This window comes from Passer domesticus, chromosome W (genome assembly GCF_036417665.1).
Source record: "Passer domesticus isolate bPasDom1 chromosome W, bPasDom1.hap1, whole genome shotgun sequence".
Lineage (NCBI taxonomy): Eukaryota > Metazoa > Chordata > Aves > Passeriformes > Passeridae > Passer > Passer domesticus.
This window is the reverse complement of record NC_087511.1, coordinates 9,326,952-9,341,759: the sequence shown is the minus strand read 5'-3', so window position 1 is coordinate 9,341,759 and position 14,808 is coordinate 9,326,952. Positions and strand designations below refer to the sequence as shown.

At 41.4% G+C, this 14,808-nt stretch overlaps 1 protein-coding gene across 12 annotated transcripts in view; it reads right to left on the bottom strand.

Moving 5' to 3' along the window:
* Positions 1–3,016: 3,016 nt before the first annotated feature.
* Positions 3,017–14,808, bottom strand: part of LOC135288966 (mitochondrial nicotinamide adenine dinucleotide transporter SLC25A51-like) — a 77,635-nt gene continuing 65,843 nt past the window's right edge. For all 12 annotated transcript variants that reach the window (XM_064402308.1, XM_064402312.1, XM_064402313.1 and 9 more), the window contains one exon: positions 3,017–4,413. In XM_064402308.1, coding sequence (XP_064258378.1) covers positions 3,501–4,413 — 913 coding nt within the window. In that variant the 3' untranslated portion in view covers positions 3,017–3,500. The remainder of the gene's footprint in view (positions 4,414–14,808) is intronic.

Below are 14,808 nucleotides of genomic sequence, written 5' to 3'. Positions count from 1 at the left end.
GTGCCGGGTGGGCGCTGACAATACATACCCACTTCATAACTATATCAGGTTGTGGAGTCTATTTATTCTGCGTATCCCTTCAAGAGCATGCACAGTTACAGTTTTCCTTGGTCTTTCTGGTCCTAACCGGTCTAAATTCTTTATTTTGTGGCTAATTGGCTTTGCACTTGCCAATTTTTCATTAGTACTATACTTATCGATCTCTAAAGCTATCTACCTGGCAAGGTTTTTTTCTTCTTTTTTTGTGTCTATTCAGCATTAAGCAACTAGTTAACCATATATTAGCCATTAGATTGTATAAAAAGTTATTTTTATCAGGTAATATATAGGTATAAAAAGCTATGATTCGGGTTATATAGGTATCAGGTTATATAGATATCTTATAACTCAACCTATATAAGCACCTTGTGACTTTGACCTAAGTCATGTAGGCATCAAACCAAACCAAGAACAGTGGAGAGGACCATTCCAAGTCCTGACTACCCTTACCAAAACTGAAGTTGCTGGCAGAGAACCCTGAATTCACTGCTCCAGAGTTAAGAAGACCTCTGCTCCTGAAACAACTGGAAAACAGAAACCAAGACAATTCAAGATAATGTGATTTAAATTGTTCTTTTTGTGCCTGTTATCTGCACAGTTGGTAACCATGATTCAGGTTTGGCCCCAAAATTTGCATGTGGCTTTAGTCCAAAATGTATCCAAAAGCTCTTCATAAGAATGGCATGTCAAGGTGGTATTGGATATGTGAACATGAGGCCTGGTAAGTTTTGCCCCTAGATAAAGATTGGGTCTGTGCCCTTGGGGCTGTAATTCCAGACATAATAATATTTGATAATATTGAGGATTATTGAACATATTGAAAAGAAAATTTCAGATGCAATTTCAGCCTTACAAGAAGAAATCCATTATTTATCTGGTATATTTTTACAAAATAGAATGGCTTTCAATTTCCTACTAGCTGCACAATCATTAGTACTAGTTGTTCTTATGCAGATCAGAGTCAAAGTATTAATAAGGATTTGGCTGATGTTTGGAAGCAAACTCAAATTCTACATCAGGTAACTTTCAAAAGGCTCATTGAACTTTGAATATACCTTCCATACACTCACTTCATGGTTACCGAACTGGGCCTGGATACAAGGAACTGTTCATACTACTGGTATCTGTAGTTAGTCTTTGCATAATAGCTGGCTATATGATGCAATGCTGTGGTTCAATGTAAAGAGTAGAGACTAGACAACACTAAAAGGGGGAAATGCTGCCAGAATTATTTTTGCTTATATATTCTCTATAGTCTTTACACACATATTCTAGCTCTATTGTTGTGTAGTTATATAGTTCCTAGCTAGCCCCAGTACTTTTTCCAACCCTGATAGGCAGAAAGGCAAATCACATAGGTCCCAATCCTATCTTGGTTATTCCTGGGAACCAAGGTTGAGACCATCTCTTTGAGACACATTTTCATAAACAAAGTTTATTTCCCATCTGAGTGGGGAGAATTTAGGAGGGACTTGAACCAGGGGGAAATTGCCTAACCACTTATGTCTCTAATTGGTGATTTTTGTCAATTATGATAATTTGCTAAAGTTATAAAACTGTATTCACCCTGTGTGGAGGTGGGGATTTTGTGGACATTTTCCATATCTACCCCTGGAGGCCTCCAATAAAGACCAACCTTTATATTACCTCCTATACTAATATTATCTCAAAAGTGTGTTGTTTCATTTCTAGGTTCTTTAAGGCATTGATATGCATAAGTAAAACTAAAAATTTATTGTTAGTGTAATTGAAAACTTGAGAGTCTAATCATTATTAGTCTGGATCTAATTGTTACATGAAAAGAAAGAATCATGTATTTCAAATTGCAATACACACACCCCCACCCCCACCCTTCTTAGTTTCTGTTCCTTTCCCTGGTGTTATGCTTGCTCTTTTACTGCTCTCCATGGCCATGAGGAATATGATGCTCATGTTGATGGCTTCTTTGGTTGTTTTCTTCCTCACTCTAGGATTCAATTTGGGTCACGTTTATGTCTGCTAATACCCTTTTACAACTTTCTCTTTGTTGGTGAATGAAACATGCAAGTAACCTTCATGCATAGCAGATGACCACACCCCTGTCTTTACTGCATTTTGTTATCTGTTAACCAAATTACAAATGCTTGAAGTGCAAGTTATTAGCCACACAACTCCTTTTATTGTTTTACTGTATTGCCACTGATAGTTATACAGGGCCTAAAACATAGGAAAAGAACAATTTAAAATAGTTTCTGAAAGTTTTCCTGCCCCCAAATCCAAAACAAACAATACTTCATAAACTTTTCATGAATAACACACCGCCAAATAAAGAAAAAAGAACTAAGAAAGAATTAAGACAGTCACCTGTTTGGTAGTTATGCTTGCTTTCCCTTTAAGGCCTTAAATGCTTATACCCAGAAATCTCACTTTGTCAGTGCTGATATAAAATTCTGTCACAGCACAAATTAAACAAAAATAGTTTGCAAAAGAAAAAAAAAAGCTGTAAATCAAGTAGTTTGCTAATCGAAGGAAGATGTATTACTGTTTGAACATTAAAGTGAGATCAGTTTTTTGTTTGCAACAGAAACAAAGCAATACAAAAGCAGAAAACTTGAGTATACCAAATTTGCAAATAGGTTTTTCAACAAGTAACACTTTTAAAGCTTGAGATAAAATTGCTGTCTTGCTCCTTCCACCTTTCCATTTCAAGGCACACTCATACATAGGCACAATCCCACTTTGCACTTGGTCAGTTTACACTGAAGTTTAATATTCAGTAGCTATTGATGAATGAGATTATGCTCATGTTAAAGCTGAGTGGTAAAATGGTTGACAAAATAGTTTGTGTAGGCTCAGTTTAAAACTTGAGGTTCAGAAAGAAAGTCATCCTAATCAAAAATTGGCAGCTTCTGTTTAAACTCCAAAGATAATTCAGAGTCCCAAGACATTTGGAAGCTCAGTTTTTAACCCTTTGTAGTGTTTCAAACAAAAGAATTAGCTTTCATTGGCTCCTTCTTTATTTTCAAATTATACAATGTGCAGCATAAAATTTGATTATTATGAGTATTGGGAAATATTGGAAATTATAGAATAAGCTACTAGACCAATATACAGATTTTTTTTTTTTACTTTGCTTTTGTCTAGTTATTCCACTATGGGTAAATTTATCCACCAGTATATAAATACTTTAACTTGTTTAGAAGTATATTGAATTGCATCAAGATTTAGATATATTGCTATTTACCCCATAAATACTCAAGGTTATTCATAAGATTAATTACCTTCCACACTAAGCAGACACTAACAAGATCATCCATCTCCCTACTGAAATGTAATGGCTGCTTTGAATTCTCTCCAAGTTTCATGGTACTCCATGTTATTCACAAAAAGTTCCATAAATTAACCTATTTCCAGAGACAAAGTGACCTAAAATGTACAAATACCTAAGTGAATAGAAGTGCTTCAAAGGAAGGTAACATTTCTCATAATAGCTTTAGAAAGAATTCATATGTTGCATTGATTATGCCCCAGGACAGGATAGAACGATGGTAATTCAGATGGACTCCTCTGAAAAGATGCATCAATTTTTTATCACGTTCTAGCCATATTGTCACAAAAACTCTTGAAAAAGACTGAAATTCGCCACCAATTTGAGATTGCATGCGAGTTTTTACAACATTCATTGGGAAAAATAAGGATCCCAGTATGGCACCCAACAGCCCACCACAGATAAAGTCATTGACCAAGTGAGTGCTATAAGAAGTTGCTTCAGGCAGACAATGTTTGATAGGTCCTCGTAGGCCAAAGAAGAGGATATTACTGCTTCCATTCCGGAGCAGAATAGGCACCAAACCCCGATAATATTCTCTAATCCCATAGACTTTTAGTACCTTGAAAGCCTGGTAAGTGTTTGTAAATTTGTCATGATGTTTGTAGTCTTGAAGCAAAGTCTGGACTCGTTCAAAAGGTGTAAGAAGGGCTTCTGTGGTCCCTGCAAGCACTGCTGCCATGCTGCAAGTTAGAAGTTCAGGTGCACTTGTGTGACTATGGAGCAAGGAGGAGAAATCTTCATACAAGCCAAACATTAGAGCCAGGGTAGTTGTTTTTTGCATTAATGGAGGAAGGATTCCACGATAGAGATTTCGAATTCCATCTTTCTGTAGCTGATGTAATGCATCCTTTGTTTTCAAGCCATACAACTGTTGTCGAAAGAGGACCTTCTGGATGGGAAAGGTGACTACTATATTGGTGAAGGCTGCACAATAGCCACAAAGATAATGTTTACCAGCGTTACCCTTTATGTGATGGCTCATATCTTGTTTTGAATTTGTTGGGACACAATCTTGTGAATCCATCTTTTTTTTCCCCCTCAATATATATATTAGATTTCTTTTCCTATGTCAAAAAAAGAAAAAAAGAATGTGAACAAAATGGCATGTGACACAGTTTTTTTAGTTTACACACACACATCATGTGCACACTGTTCAACATCACACTGTGCAGCATTTTATATCCTGAAGAAAATTCATCAAATTCAGTGGAACAGTGTGACAAACTGTGCAAAACGCACAATTTTCTGCACTACATCCAAGGGCCTGAAAAACTAGATATTTTTCCTCCCTTTATGTTTTGTTGATTAGAACCAAACTAAATTAAAACAAATAGACATATGAACCCCTCCAGTGCTGCCTTACAACTGAAAATGTTAGAGAGAAATAGGAAGTTTACACATTAAGTTGCCAGTACAGTATGCCAATTAATTCAAACACTGAATGATCTATTCTAACACTAGTAAGATACAATACAAGTTACCAAACTTTTGGAAAACACACACACTACACACAGCTCAGCATTACAAATTCTGATCATTCCTGCCTGTATTTCCCTGTGGCAGACAGCAATGAATAATTTAAATAGGAATTTAATAATCAGCATTTGTTTACTATAGAGTAGTAAAATAAAATAGAAATGCTAAAGAATATGTTGAGCTCTGCTAGAGCTAAGGTCCTGAAGGATACAGTGAAAAGAGTTTCATTAAATAAAACTGAGAATTAGTCCTTAATAGGTGATACACGATCTGCCACTTGCATAATATTACACTCTTCAATGTTTTCCAAGGAACAGTACCATAGAAGTCATTTACAATGGTTAAGTATTTTATCCTGATATGAAGTCATACCAGTAGTGAGGAATTCACATTAGGGAGGTTGTACCACTTCATCTATACTAATATATATTGTTCCTAGGATCAACTTAGTTCTATCTGCATATAGTAAAATAGCCACACCCACAACTAAGCCACAGTCTTATCTGGCACCCCACTTTTATTTTAAGAATTATGCCAACTCTGGATAAATGTGTCATTCAGTAATACATCTAAACCACAGGATTCATAAGACTTTTGACTAGTCACCAGTTGTGTTGGCAATAGCAACCTCTGTCCAATATAACTTCTGATTTCTCTTTGAGGAAAAAAAGAAGAGCTCTAACTCAGTTTTATAAGGTACATATTTTCTCATGTAGTTTAAGTAAGTTGTCATGATTATGATTTGAGAACTTGTAACGATCAGGCAATGCAATTTTTCTCAGATGTGTTTATGACATAACCTTTGCTTTCAGATTTAATTTCGCAAGGCCAAGCTGTGTCACTGCACTGGTTTTGGCTGGGATACAGTTAAACTGGGAGGGAACACAGGTGGGACATCTGACTTCAACTGATCAAAGGGATATTCCATACCATATGACATCATGCTTAGGATATAAAGCTGATGGGAAGTAGTGAATGAATTCCTTGCTTTGCTTGCATGGCTTTTGATTTACCATAGAGCACAAGAACCAGCAATCCCCAGGAGCAAGAAATCAGACAATGAAGGCAAGAGACTGGCATGGCTGAGTAAAAGCAAAGGGAAGAAGCAAATGCACAGGCAGTGGAAACAAGGACAGGTAACCTGGAAAGAGTATAAAGTTTGGTTGTGTAGGGATGGGGTGAGGAAGGCCAAGGCAAAGTTGGAACCAAACCTGGCAAGGGACACAAAGAATAGCAGGAAGGGCTTCTACTGGTACATTAATCAGACTATGTAAATGAGCAGCTGTAGTGAATGGAGGAGGTCCCTGGGGAGGGATGAGGAGCTGACTAGGAGTTTATAGGTCAGGATTAAAGGGAGGGCAGGGACAGGTGACATTATCGTGGGGGACTGCTACATGCATTAATCAGAAAAGGAAGGTCAAAGAAGGTGTAATGATAAACGGTACTAGAAAACTCATAACAACGGATGAGGAGAAGGCTGAGGTGCTTAACTTCATTGCCTCAGTTTTTGATGGCAACTTCTCTCCCCACACCTCTTGATGGACAGCAGGATGGGGACTGGGGGAGCAAAGTCCCTCCCACTCTAAGAGAAGACCAGGGTCATGGCTACCTGAGGAACCTGAATGTACATAAGTCTGTGGGACTAGATAAGATGCATCCCATAGTCATTGGCTGATGGAGTTTCCAGGACACTCTCCATGATATTCAAAAAGTCATGGCAGTCAGGTAAAGTCCCAGGTGACTGGAAAAATGGAAACATTGTCCCCATCTTTAGAAAGAGAAGAAAGGAGGACCCTGGGAACTAGCAACCTGTCAGACTCACCTCTGTGCTTGGGAAGATCATGGAGCAGATCCTCTGGGAAGCTCTGCTGAAGCACATGGAGGACAGGAGGTGATCTGAGACAGCCAGCACAACTTCACCAAGGGCAAGTCCTGCCTGACCAATCTAGTGGCCGCCTATGATGGAGACACTCCATCAGTGGGCAAGGGAAGGGCTACAGATGTAATTTATCTGGATTTCTCTAAAGCCTTTGACATGGTCCCCCACAACATCCTTCTCTCTAAATTGGAGAGAGATGGATTGGATAGGTGGACTTAAATGGATAAGAATGTGGTTTGACAGTCACATCCAGAAGGCAGTGGTCAATGGCTCAGAGTCCAGATGGAGATCAGTGACAAGTGGTGTCCCTCAGGGGTCTGTATTGGGACCAGTGCTATTTAATATTTTCATCAATGCCATAGACAAAGGGGATCGAGTGCACCCTTGGGAAATTTGCAGATGACACCAAGCTGAGTAGTTCAGTTGAGACACCTGAAGGTTGGGATGCCATACAGAGGGACCTGGACAAGGTTGAGGAGTGGGCCCATGGGAACCTCATGAGGTTTAATAAGACCAAGTGCAAAGCACTGCACCTGGGTTGGGGCAACTCCTGGTATTAATCCCGGCTGGGGGATGAACAGATTGAGAGCAGCCCTGCTGAGTAAGACTTGGGGGTGCTAGTGGATGAGAGGCTGGACATCAGCCAGCAATGTGTGCTCACAGCCCAGAAAGCAAATCATGCCATAGGCTGCATCCAAAGCACTGTGGCCAGCAGGGTGAGGGAGGGAATTCTACCCCTCTACTTTGATGAGACCCCATCTGAAGTGTTGCATCTAGCCCTGGGGTCCTCAGCACAGGAAGAATGCGGAGCTCTTAGAGCAAGTCCAGAGGAGGCCACCAAGATGATTAGAGGGATGGAGCACCTCTGCTATGAGGAAACGCTGAGAGAATTAGGATTGTTCAGCCTGGAAAAGAGAAGGCTTCAAGGTGACCTAATTGCAGCCTTCCAGTACCTGAAGAGAGTCTACAAGAAAGATGGAGAGAAACTTTTTCCAAGGGCATGTGGTGATAGGACAAGGGGGAATAGCTTCAAACTGACAGAGAGTAGGTTTAGATTAGATGCTAAGAAGAAAATCTTTACTGTGAGAGTGGTGAGATGTGGTATTCACATGCCCTCTGAACAGAGAGGGATTAGCTTTCTCAGGATTCTCCTGAGAAAGGCTGTGAGAGAAGCAGAGAAAAGAATGATCAAAACAATTCTTATCTCATTTACTGCTCCTGTGTTTGTACCCATGTAGAATGTGTTCTAGAGATTATTTACCCAAAGTGATTGCTTAATTAGATTCTAGTGATAGTGTTTGTCCTGGCTTGTAAAATAAGCATGTATTCTATTTTGCCATCTGTTGGGGGTTAAGCAGTTTTTTCTTATCTCTTTCAAGAACAATGACACTGCCTGGAAGATAATCTCCTGCTAATGGGCTATATAATGTCCTGGCTTGTAAAATAAGCATGTATTCTTTTTTGCCATCTGTTGGGGGTTAGGCAGTTTTTCTTATCTCTTTCAAGAACAATGACACTGCCAGGAAGATAATGTCCTGCTAATGGCCTATTGAATTACTCACTGTGGCTGGTAAGATTAGTTACATCATCCCATTGGGAGATGCTCCACCCAGAGGGAGGAGCCAAGCATCCCTGCCACCATAAAACAAGCATTTCTGAGACCACAGACAGCCTTCTTCACTGGATTTCGGAGAGGAATCAGGAACCAAGGCCCAGCTGCTCCTTCGCCGCATTTTTGGAAGGGATCTACACCCTTCTGCAGATCGCCGCTCCAGGAGGAGCAGCCACCATTTGGCTGGACTGCTATCAGCACCCTGACTTCTCAGGGTGTCAGGTTTTTTCTCACTTTGCCAGTGGTTGTTTTGCTTGTACTAAATTACATTGTTATTTAGTTTTTTTTCTTCCTAGTAAAGAACTGTTATTCCCGTTCCCATATCTTTGCCTGAGAGCCCTTTTTAATTCTGAAGTTGTGATAATTCGGAGGGAGGGGGTTTACCTTCTCCATTTCACAGGAGGCTTTTGCCTTCCTTCACAGGCTCCTGTCTTTTCAAACCAAGACATGTTTTAGATTCATTAACTAATTAGATCCACGTGTGTGTGTCAGAACTCTCAAGCAGAGAGTCACAGGTTTTCTAGTTAGTGATAGTTCTTGTTAGTGTAATATAGTTATAGTATAATAAAGTAATTAATTAACCTTCTGATATCATGGAGTTCTGCACATCATTCTTCTTGCCTGTTGGGCATCATAGCACCGATAGTGAGGCACTGGTACAGGTTGTCCAGAGAAATTGTGGATGCCCCTTCCCTAGAGGTGTTCAGGGCTGGGTTGGATGGGGTCTGAGTGACCTGATCTAGTGGAAGGTTCCCTGCCCATGGCAGAGGGACTGGAACTAGATGATCTTTAAGGTCCCTTCCAACCCAAGCCGTTGTATGATTCTATGATTAAACTGTCTTTATCTCAACCCACAAGTTTTCCCACTTTTACTCTTCTGATTCTCCCCCCATCCCACTCAGTGGGTCAGTGAGCAAATGGCTGCATGGTGCTTGAATGCTGGCTGGGGTTAAACCATGACAGCCCTTTTTGGTGCCCAACGAGGGGCTCAAAGGGTTCAGGATAATGATGGATTTGATTGGGATGTGATAGATGGAATTTATATCTGTTAATGCCAATGCCTTAAGTTTTAGCTTTCATATTTTTCAGATTCTGTGCTGCTTTAGTGTGTAGCTCTGAGCTTCATATCAAGTGTTAGCAAGTTCTCTTCACAGGGTAGACAAAACAATCCTTTTCCAGCTTGACCAAGGACAACTGTTACAAGCTCCAGACCCAAAAAGTATAAACAACGATGAATTGAAGAGAGAAAAACAAGGAGGATAGAACTTCATAACCTAAAGCTATAATTGGACAATTAATTCCAATATGCAAATGGACCAAAACTTATACAAGTGTGAGACCTTGTGACCGGTTGTCCATTTTGTGACCATTTTGGGTCCATCTTGGGTGTAGCCCTGGCTGGGCTCTTGTATCCATCCCAAGGTGTATCCATTGAGGCCTTTTAATAAATACCTACTTTATTCTTTAACTCTTTCTAGCCTCTGTTCTTGGTCACCCTTCTCAAGGTATTGGTTCTGGCACCCTGCAAAGGGACAGAAGGCATTTGTAAAACCACCTGGACTAGAGGAACACCCAGCTCCTGCCAGCACTCCCGGGGGGGGGCGCCCAGCTGTAGTCCAGAAGGTATCAGAGCCCAAGAACTCTTGGACCTAACACAGAGGAACAAGAGTAATTGAATAAAAGGGATATTCTGTTTAAGCACCTAAGTTAGGTGTTAAGAGATCTCTTGTAAATTTGTTTAGTGTGGAAGGACCCTAGGGGTCCAGGCAGAGTTGCTGGTGCTCTCCATCTCAGGACGCTCTCTGAAAAGCGGGGTTAGATTGCAGTGCTGTTGGCCTGAGGCCAGCAGTGGCACAGTGGGATAGTTCCCACGCTGCAACTCCGAAGGGTGGGGGTAAGAATCCCGACTCTTGCTTGCTCTCTCTCCCTGGTTCTTTTAATTTCTACAGGTTCTCTTACTCATAGCTGTTAAGATATGGGGTGTATATTCTCTTGCGAGTGTTGTAATAATAATGTTCCAAGAGATTCTCCCTTAGAGTTAGTACTGAAAAACTGGGGAGAATTAACTGGTGGGAAGTCATTGATTTTAAATCCAAACTTATCAGACTCTCAGAAAAGATCTGGCCGACTTATGAACTCAATTAATGATGAGACTTGGCCAAAATTTGGTAGTTTTTATAAGAGATTAATATAAAGTTTGATTTCCTGTATATATGAAGACCGATACCTCTATGAGTTAGAATATGCTAGGCTTTTTATGATCTTAACATGTCAACAAAGCCCAGCAGCAAACAAAAAGGAAGAGCATTTCTTGGTCTTAAAGAAAAAAGAGGGGAAAAGTAAAAAAGAAGAGCCAATATTGAGCAACAAAAGTAAAAGCAAGGAGGGGGCAGAGTTAGATCTACTCGCCCCCACCTTGAGGGCAGGGCCAGTCGCGCTGGCGGCGGGCCTGGGCCCGGGCCCGGGTGCGGCCCCTCAACCCCCTCCGTTCGGGCCCTCGCTGCCCCCACCCCCGCTGTCGTCACGGCAAGGGGGGGCGGGGGGAGGTGCGGCTCTGGCAGGAGCCCAGTCAGTGAAGGAGGAGAAAAGCAGGCCTTGGCAGGCGTGGACCCCGCTGCTGTCACCGCCGTGGGGGAGAGGACGGCTGGTGTGTGCAGCCCACAGCACCGCCCTGAGAGGAGTAGCCAGGGGGCAGAGCCTTCTACAAAGAGGGCAGAGAAGGAACCTCCCATGGGGGGAGTGATCTCTCCGCTTTCAGGCCTGTGAGTTACCATAGCAACTCCGAACACCAGGGAGCTACCTCAGGAGATGACGTCATCGATGCGCGCAGACATGCAGCCCAGGTTAAGAGGCACAGTAAATCCTGCATAGTGCTTTCTAGGATCGGGACTAGTCGAAGTAGATTATATGCTACAACAGAATCAGCTGAATCAGACAGCTCTTGCTCAAGTAGTTCCGAGGAGGATAAAATTGATGAGATCATTGAGGCCTGAGCAAGCGAAGGAGGGGAAAGATAGTGAGAAAAGCCATCAAAGAGCGCTGCCCAATAGTGAAATGTACTAGATCAAAAAAGGAAAAAGAAAAATAACTGGTTTTACAATCCGCATTACGACAAGCAGTTGGCAAACAGGGGCAGATATATATAAAGGTTCCACACTCCTGTATCAAGTTACAGCAGTGGAAAGCTACTGTAGGGAAATATAAAGAGAATCCAGATAAGGTAGCAACATTAATAGAAAGGACAATTAACTCACAAAACCCTGACTGGGCTGGTTTGAACTCTGTTATACACATGACTTGATCCCACTGAGAGACGAATGGTCAATAAGGCCATCACAACATCTGTCAAAGCGAGCATAGCTAATGGATTGCTTCAAGGCACTGTCACACAAATATTTCCCCTTGAAAATCCTGGATGGGATCCAAATATACCAGAACATATGGCAAGGTTCAAGTGATATCAAAGCCTTGTGGTACATGGGTTAAACATGGTGTCCCTAAAGGTATAAACTGGTCAAACATTTGCAAAGTAAAACAAAATTATGATGAATCACCCACTGGTTTTTTTAAACAGGCTAAGAGAAACTGCCATCAAATATACAGATTTAGCTCCTGAATCAGCCAACAGTAAAGCACATCTAGTACTTTTGTTTATGGGTCAAGCTTCAAATGATATAAAAAGCTGCATAAGATAGAGGAAGTTCGTGACATAGATAAATTTCTAGAGGTTGCCTGGAAGATGTTTTGAGATAGGGGCCCAACTGAAAAAGTTAAATCCCAACCTAGTAAGAAGGCTACTTAGGAAAAGTCATCCAAGAAAACTTCCCCTACAGAGAAGGACCAGTGTGCATACTGTAAGAAGTGGGGACATTGGAAGAATGACTGTCCAGCACTGAAAGAAAAATCCTCAGTTCCCCAACTCCCAGTAGTACAAACCTCAAGTTGTTATGAGTGATGGGGACCGAAGGCTACAGCCCCAGGAGAGCCTTCGGTTTCTAGCTAAGCTGGGGAAAGATGGCATAGAGTTTTAAGTAGATACTGGAGCGGCATATTCTGTGTTAAATACCTTGGGAGGGAAACTGAGTCACAATACTATGCATGTTCTTGGGGCGACCAGGGTAAGCAAAACACAGCCTTTCTTCAAACCTTTAAAATTTAAACTGGGGGAGCACTGGTGTCCTAGGGTGAAGTTATGATGCTTGTATCCCCAATTGAGTGTTCTGTTTATGCTAGATATTATATTCTGTGCCTTCAAGATGGGCTCTGAGACCAAAGGCGGGGAGAAGAAGAAGCACAGAGTTTTATTATCAGCCTACTCTTAGTCCTCCACTGTGGTGTCTGGGCACAGACAGGGCAGAACACAGCACTCTGTTGTTTTTTAGTTAGTTTAGCTAGCTGAGGCAGAGAAGTTCCCCTGGACTGTTTTTCTTTCCCTTTTTTTTAAAACCATTTGAACCTGCTCCGGACTGGGACCCGGGGAAACACTGAGAGCTCGCGCTTTGCAGCCTGCTGGGGCCTACTCTGGGCAACAGCCTTTCCCAGCGCTGGAGGGACTGATAACAGAGTGACCGCCTACCGGAGAGATTTTCTGAATTTGTCATCTCTTCAGAACAATGAATGAATTTTGTCATCTGGTATTGTTCATTTTTTTTGTGCTGGGGAGTGCTTTGCCTGTTAAATAAACAGGTTTTTTCCACTTCTCTCAAAAAAAATTCTTCCTGAACCAGTTGGGGGGAGGGGCTGTGTGGGTTTGCTTTCTAAGGGAGCCCCTTTTAGAAGTTTTCTCCCAAATTTACCCTACACCAAGACAAATTTTGGTGCCCAACGTAGGGCTTGAGAGAGTGGAAAAAAAACTGTTTTAACTGTATTTTGGTTGTAATTACTCTGTGTTAGTATAGAACAGTTAGTAGCCATGTTGTTTGAATTCATAATGTCTCTTGGGGTGGAGGCTTGCATGTGTTTCTAGTCCCTAGGTTTTTCTGAAGTCTTACTACATTCTATGGTCCCTAGGTTTATTTTCTTATCCAGAAATAGCTCTGGTATTGTCCCTAATACGTACTTTTTACAGTAGAGGGGCACAGATTGGAATATCTATTGGGCTGGGTTTCGTGGAAAGGTGCTAGAGTCTGTTCCAGGTATGTATAGTTCATGGTTATAGTTATGCACCCAGTTTGTTAGAGGAGGAGCAGGGGATGAGGCTTTTCAGCCTTTGCTTTCCTTTTTCTCCTCTGAATCTGTTACATCCCTATTGGAGAATGTTCAGTTTCCCCTGAATGTTAAAGAGACCATCTTTCTGGTATTTAATCTGGTAAGCTTCTTCTATACAGTCTGCAGCTTCTCTAGAATGAGGGCTGAGATTTCTAGATGGGCTGATGAGACCCCTGACCCAGGAGTAGACCCAGGTGTAGAAAATCCTGAGTAGTGTGGGAAATGGGAGGATATAGACCAAATCCTGAAGAAATTTTCTGACACTATAGTCTGGGATTTTCCACATGAACAGATTCAGAACCCAGCTGAGGTGGGGAAATACCTGAAAGAGAAGTACTATAATGACCCTAAGGAGAAAAAAATAATTGCAATAAGCTGAGCCCTAGCATATGTTTATCGCACACTGCTAAATACTGTAGAGCAACAAAGAAAAAGAGGCAGGGAGATAAATCGACAACTATTCTAGTCACTCAAGCTGCAGCCAACACCCCAGTTACGAAACCAATAGCTAAACCAGACAGTAAGCCTCAACCAATGGCTGTTGCTACTAGCATGAGAAGCAAAAAGGACACAGACAAAACCAATCAACCAGTAGATAATGATTATAATGCAGAAGAAAGACCCTCAGTGCTTCCTGACATAAAATTAGGAGTGAAAACAACTGGCACAAGATCAAAAAACAATACTGAGTTCTTTTCCCTGAAGGACCTTCCTAGCCTAAAGAAAGATTACACTCAATGACCTGATGAATTCATAATTAGTTGGTTAGTCTGTCTTTGGGATGCTGCAGGTGAGGCTATGATTCTGGATGGCACTGAAGCGAGGCATTTAGGATCCCTGTCACATGATCCTGTCATCGACCAAGGAATGATAAAAGGGGCTAACCCTCACAGCCTCTGGGCATGGGTCCTGGAAAGTGTAACACAAAGATACCTGTGTGCAGATGATCTCTATATGCAGCAAACCCAGTAGAAGACTATAGAACAAGAAATCCAATGTCTAAGAGAAATAACAGTAGCAGAGATTATCTTCTCAGACGACATAACAACTAAGAATCCAGACTTAGTACCATGTATATCTGTAATGTAGCAAAAACTTATATGACTTGGGCCACACGAATATACTTCTGCTTTAGCAATAATAAAGTGGGATGACAGAAATGAAACTGTGCTTAATATAGCGAAAGAACTCCAAACATATACAGATGCTGTACATAGCCCAACACCTGTTGTGGTGCATGGTTCATTTGGTTTGTTCTGTTTCCCCCTGAAGTTATAATGGTTC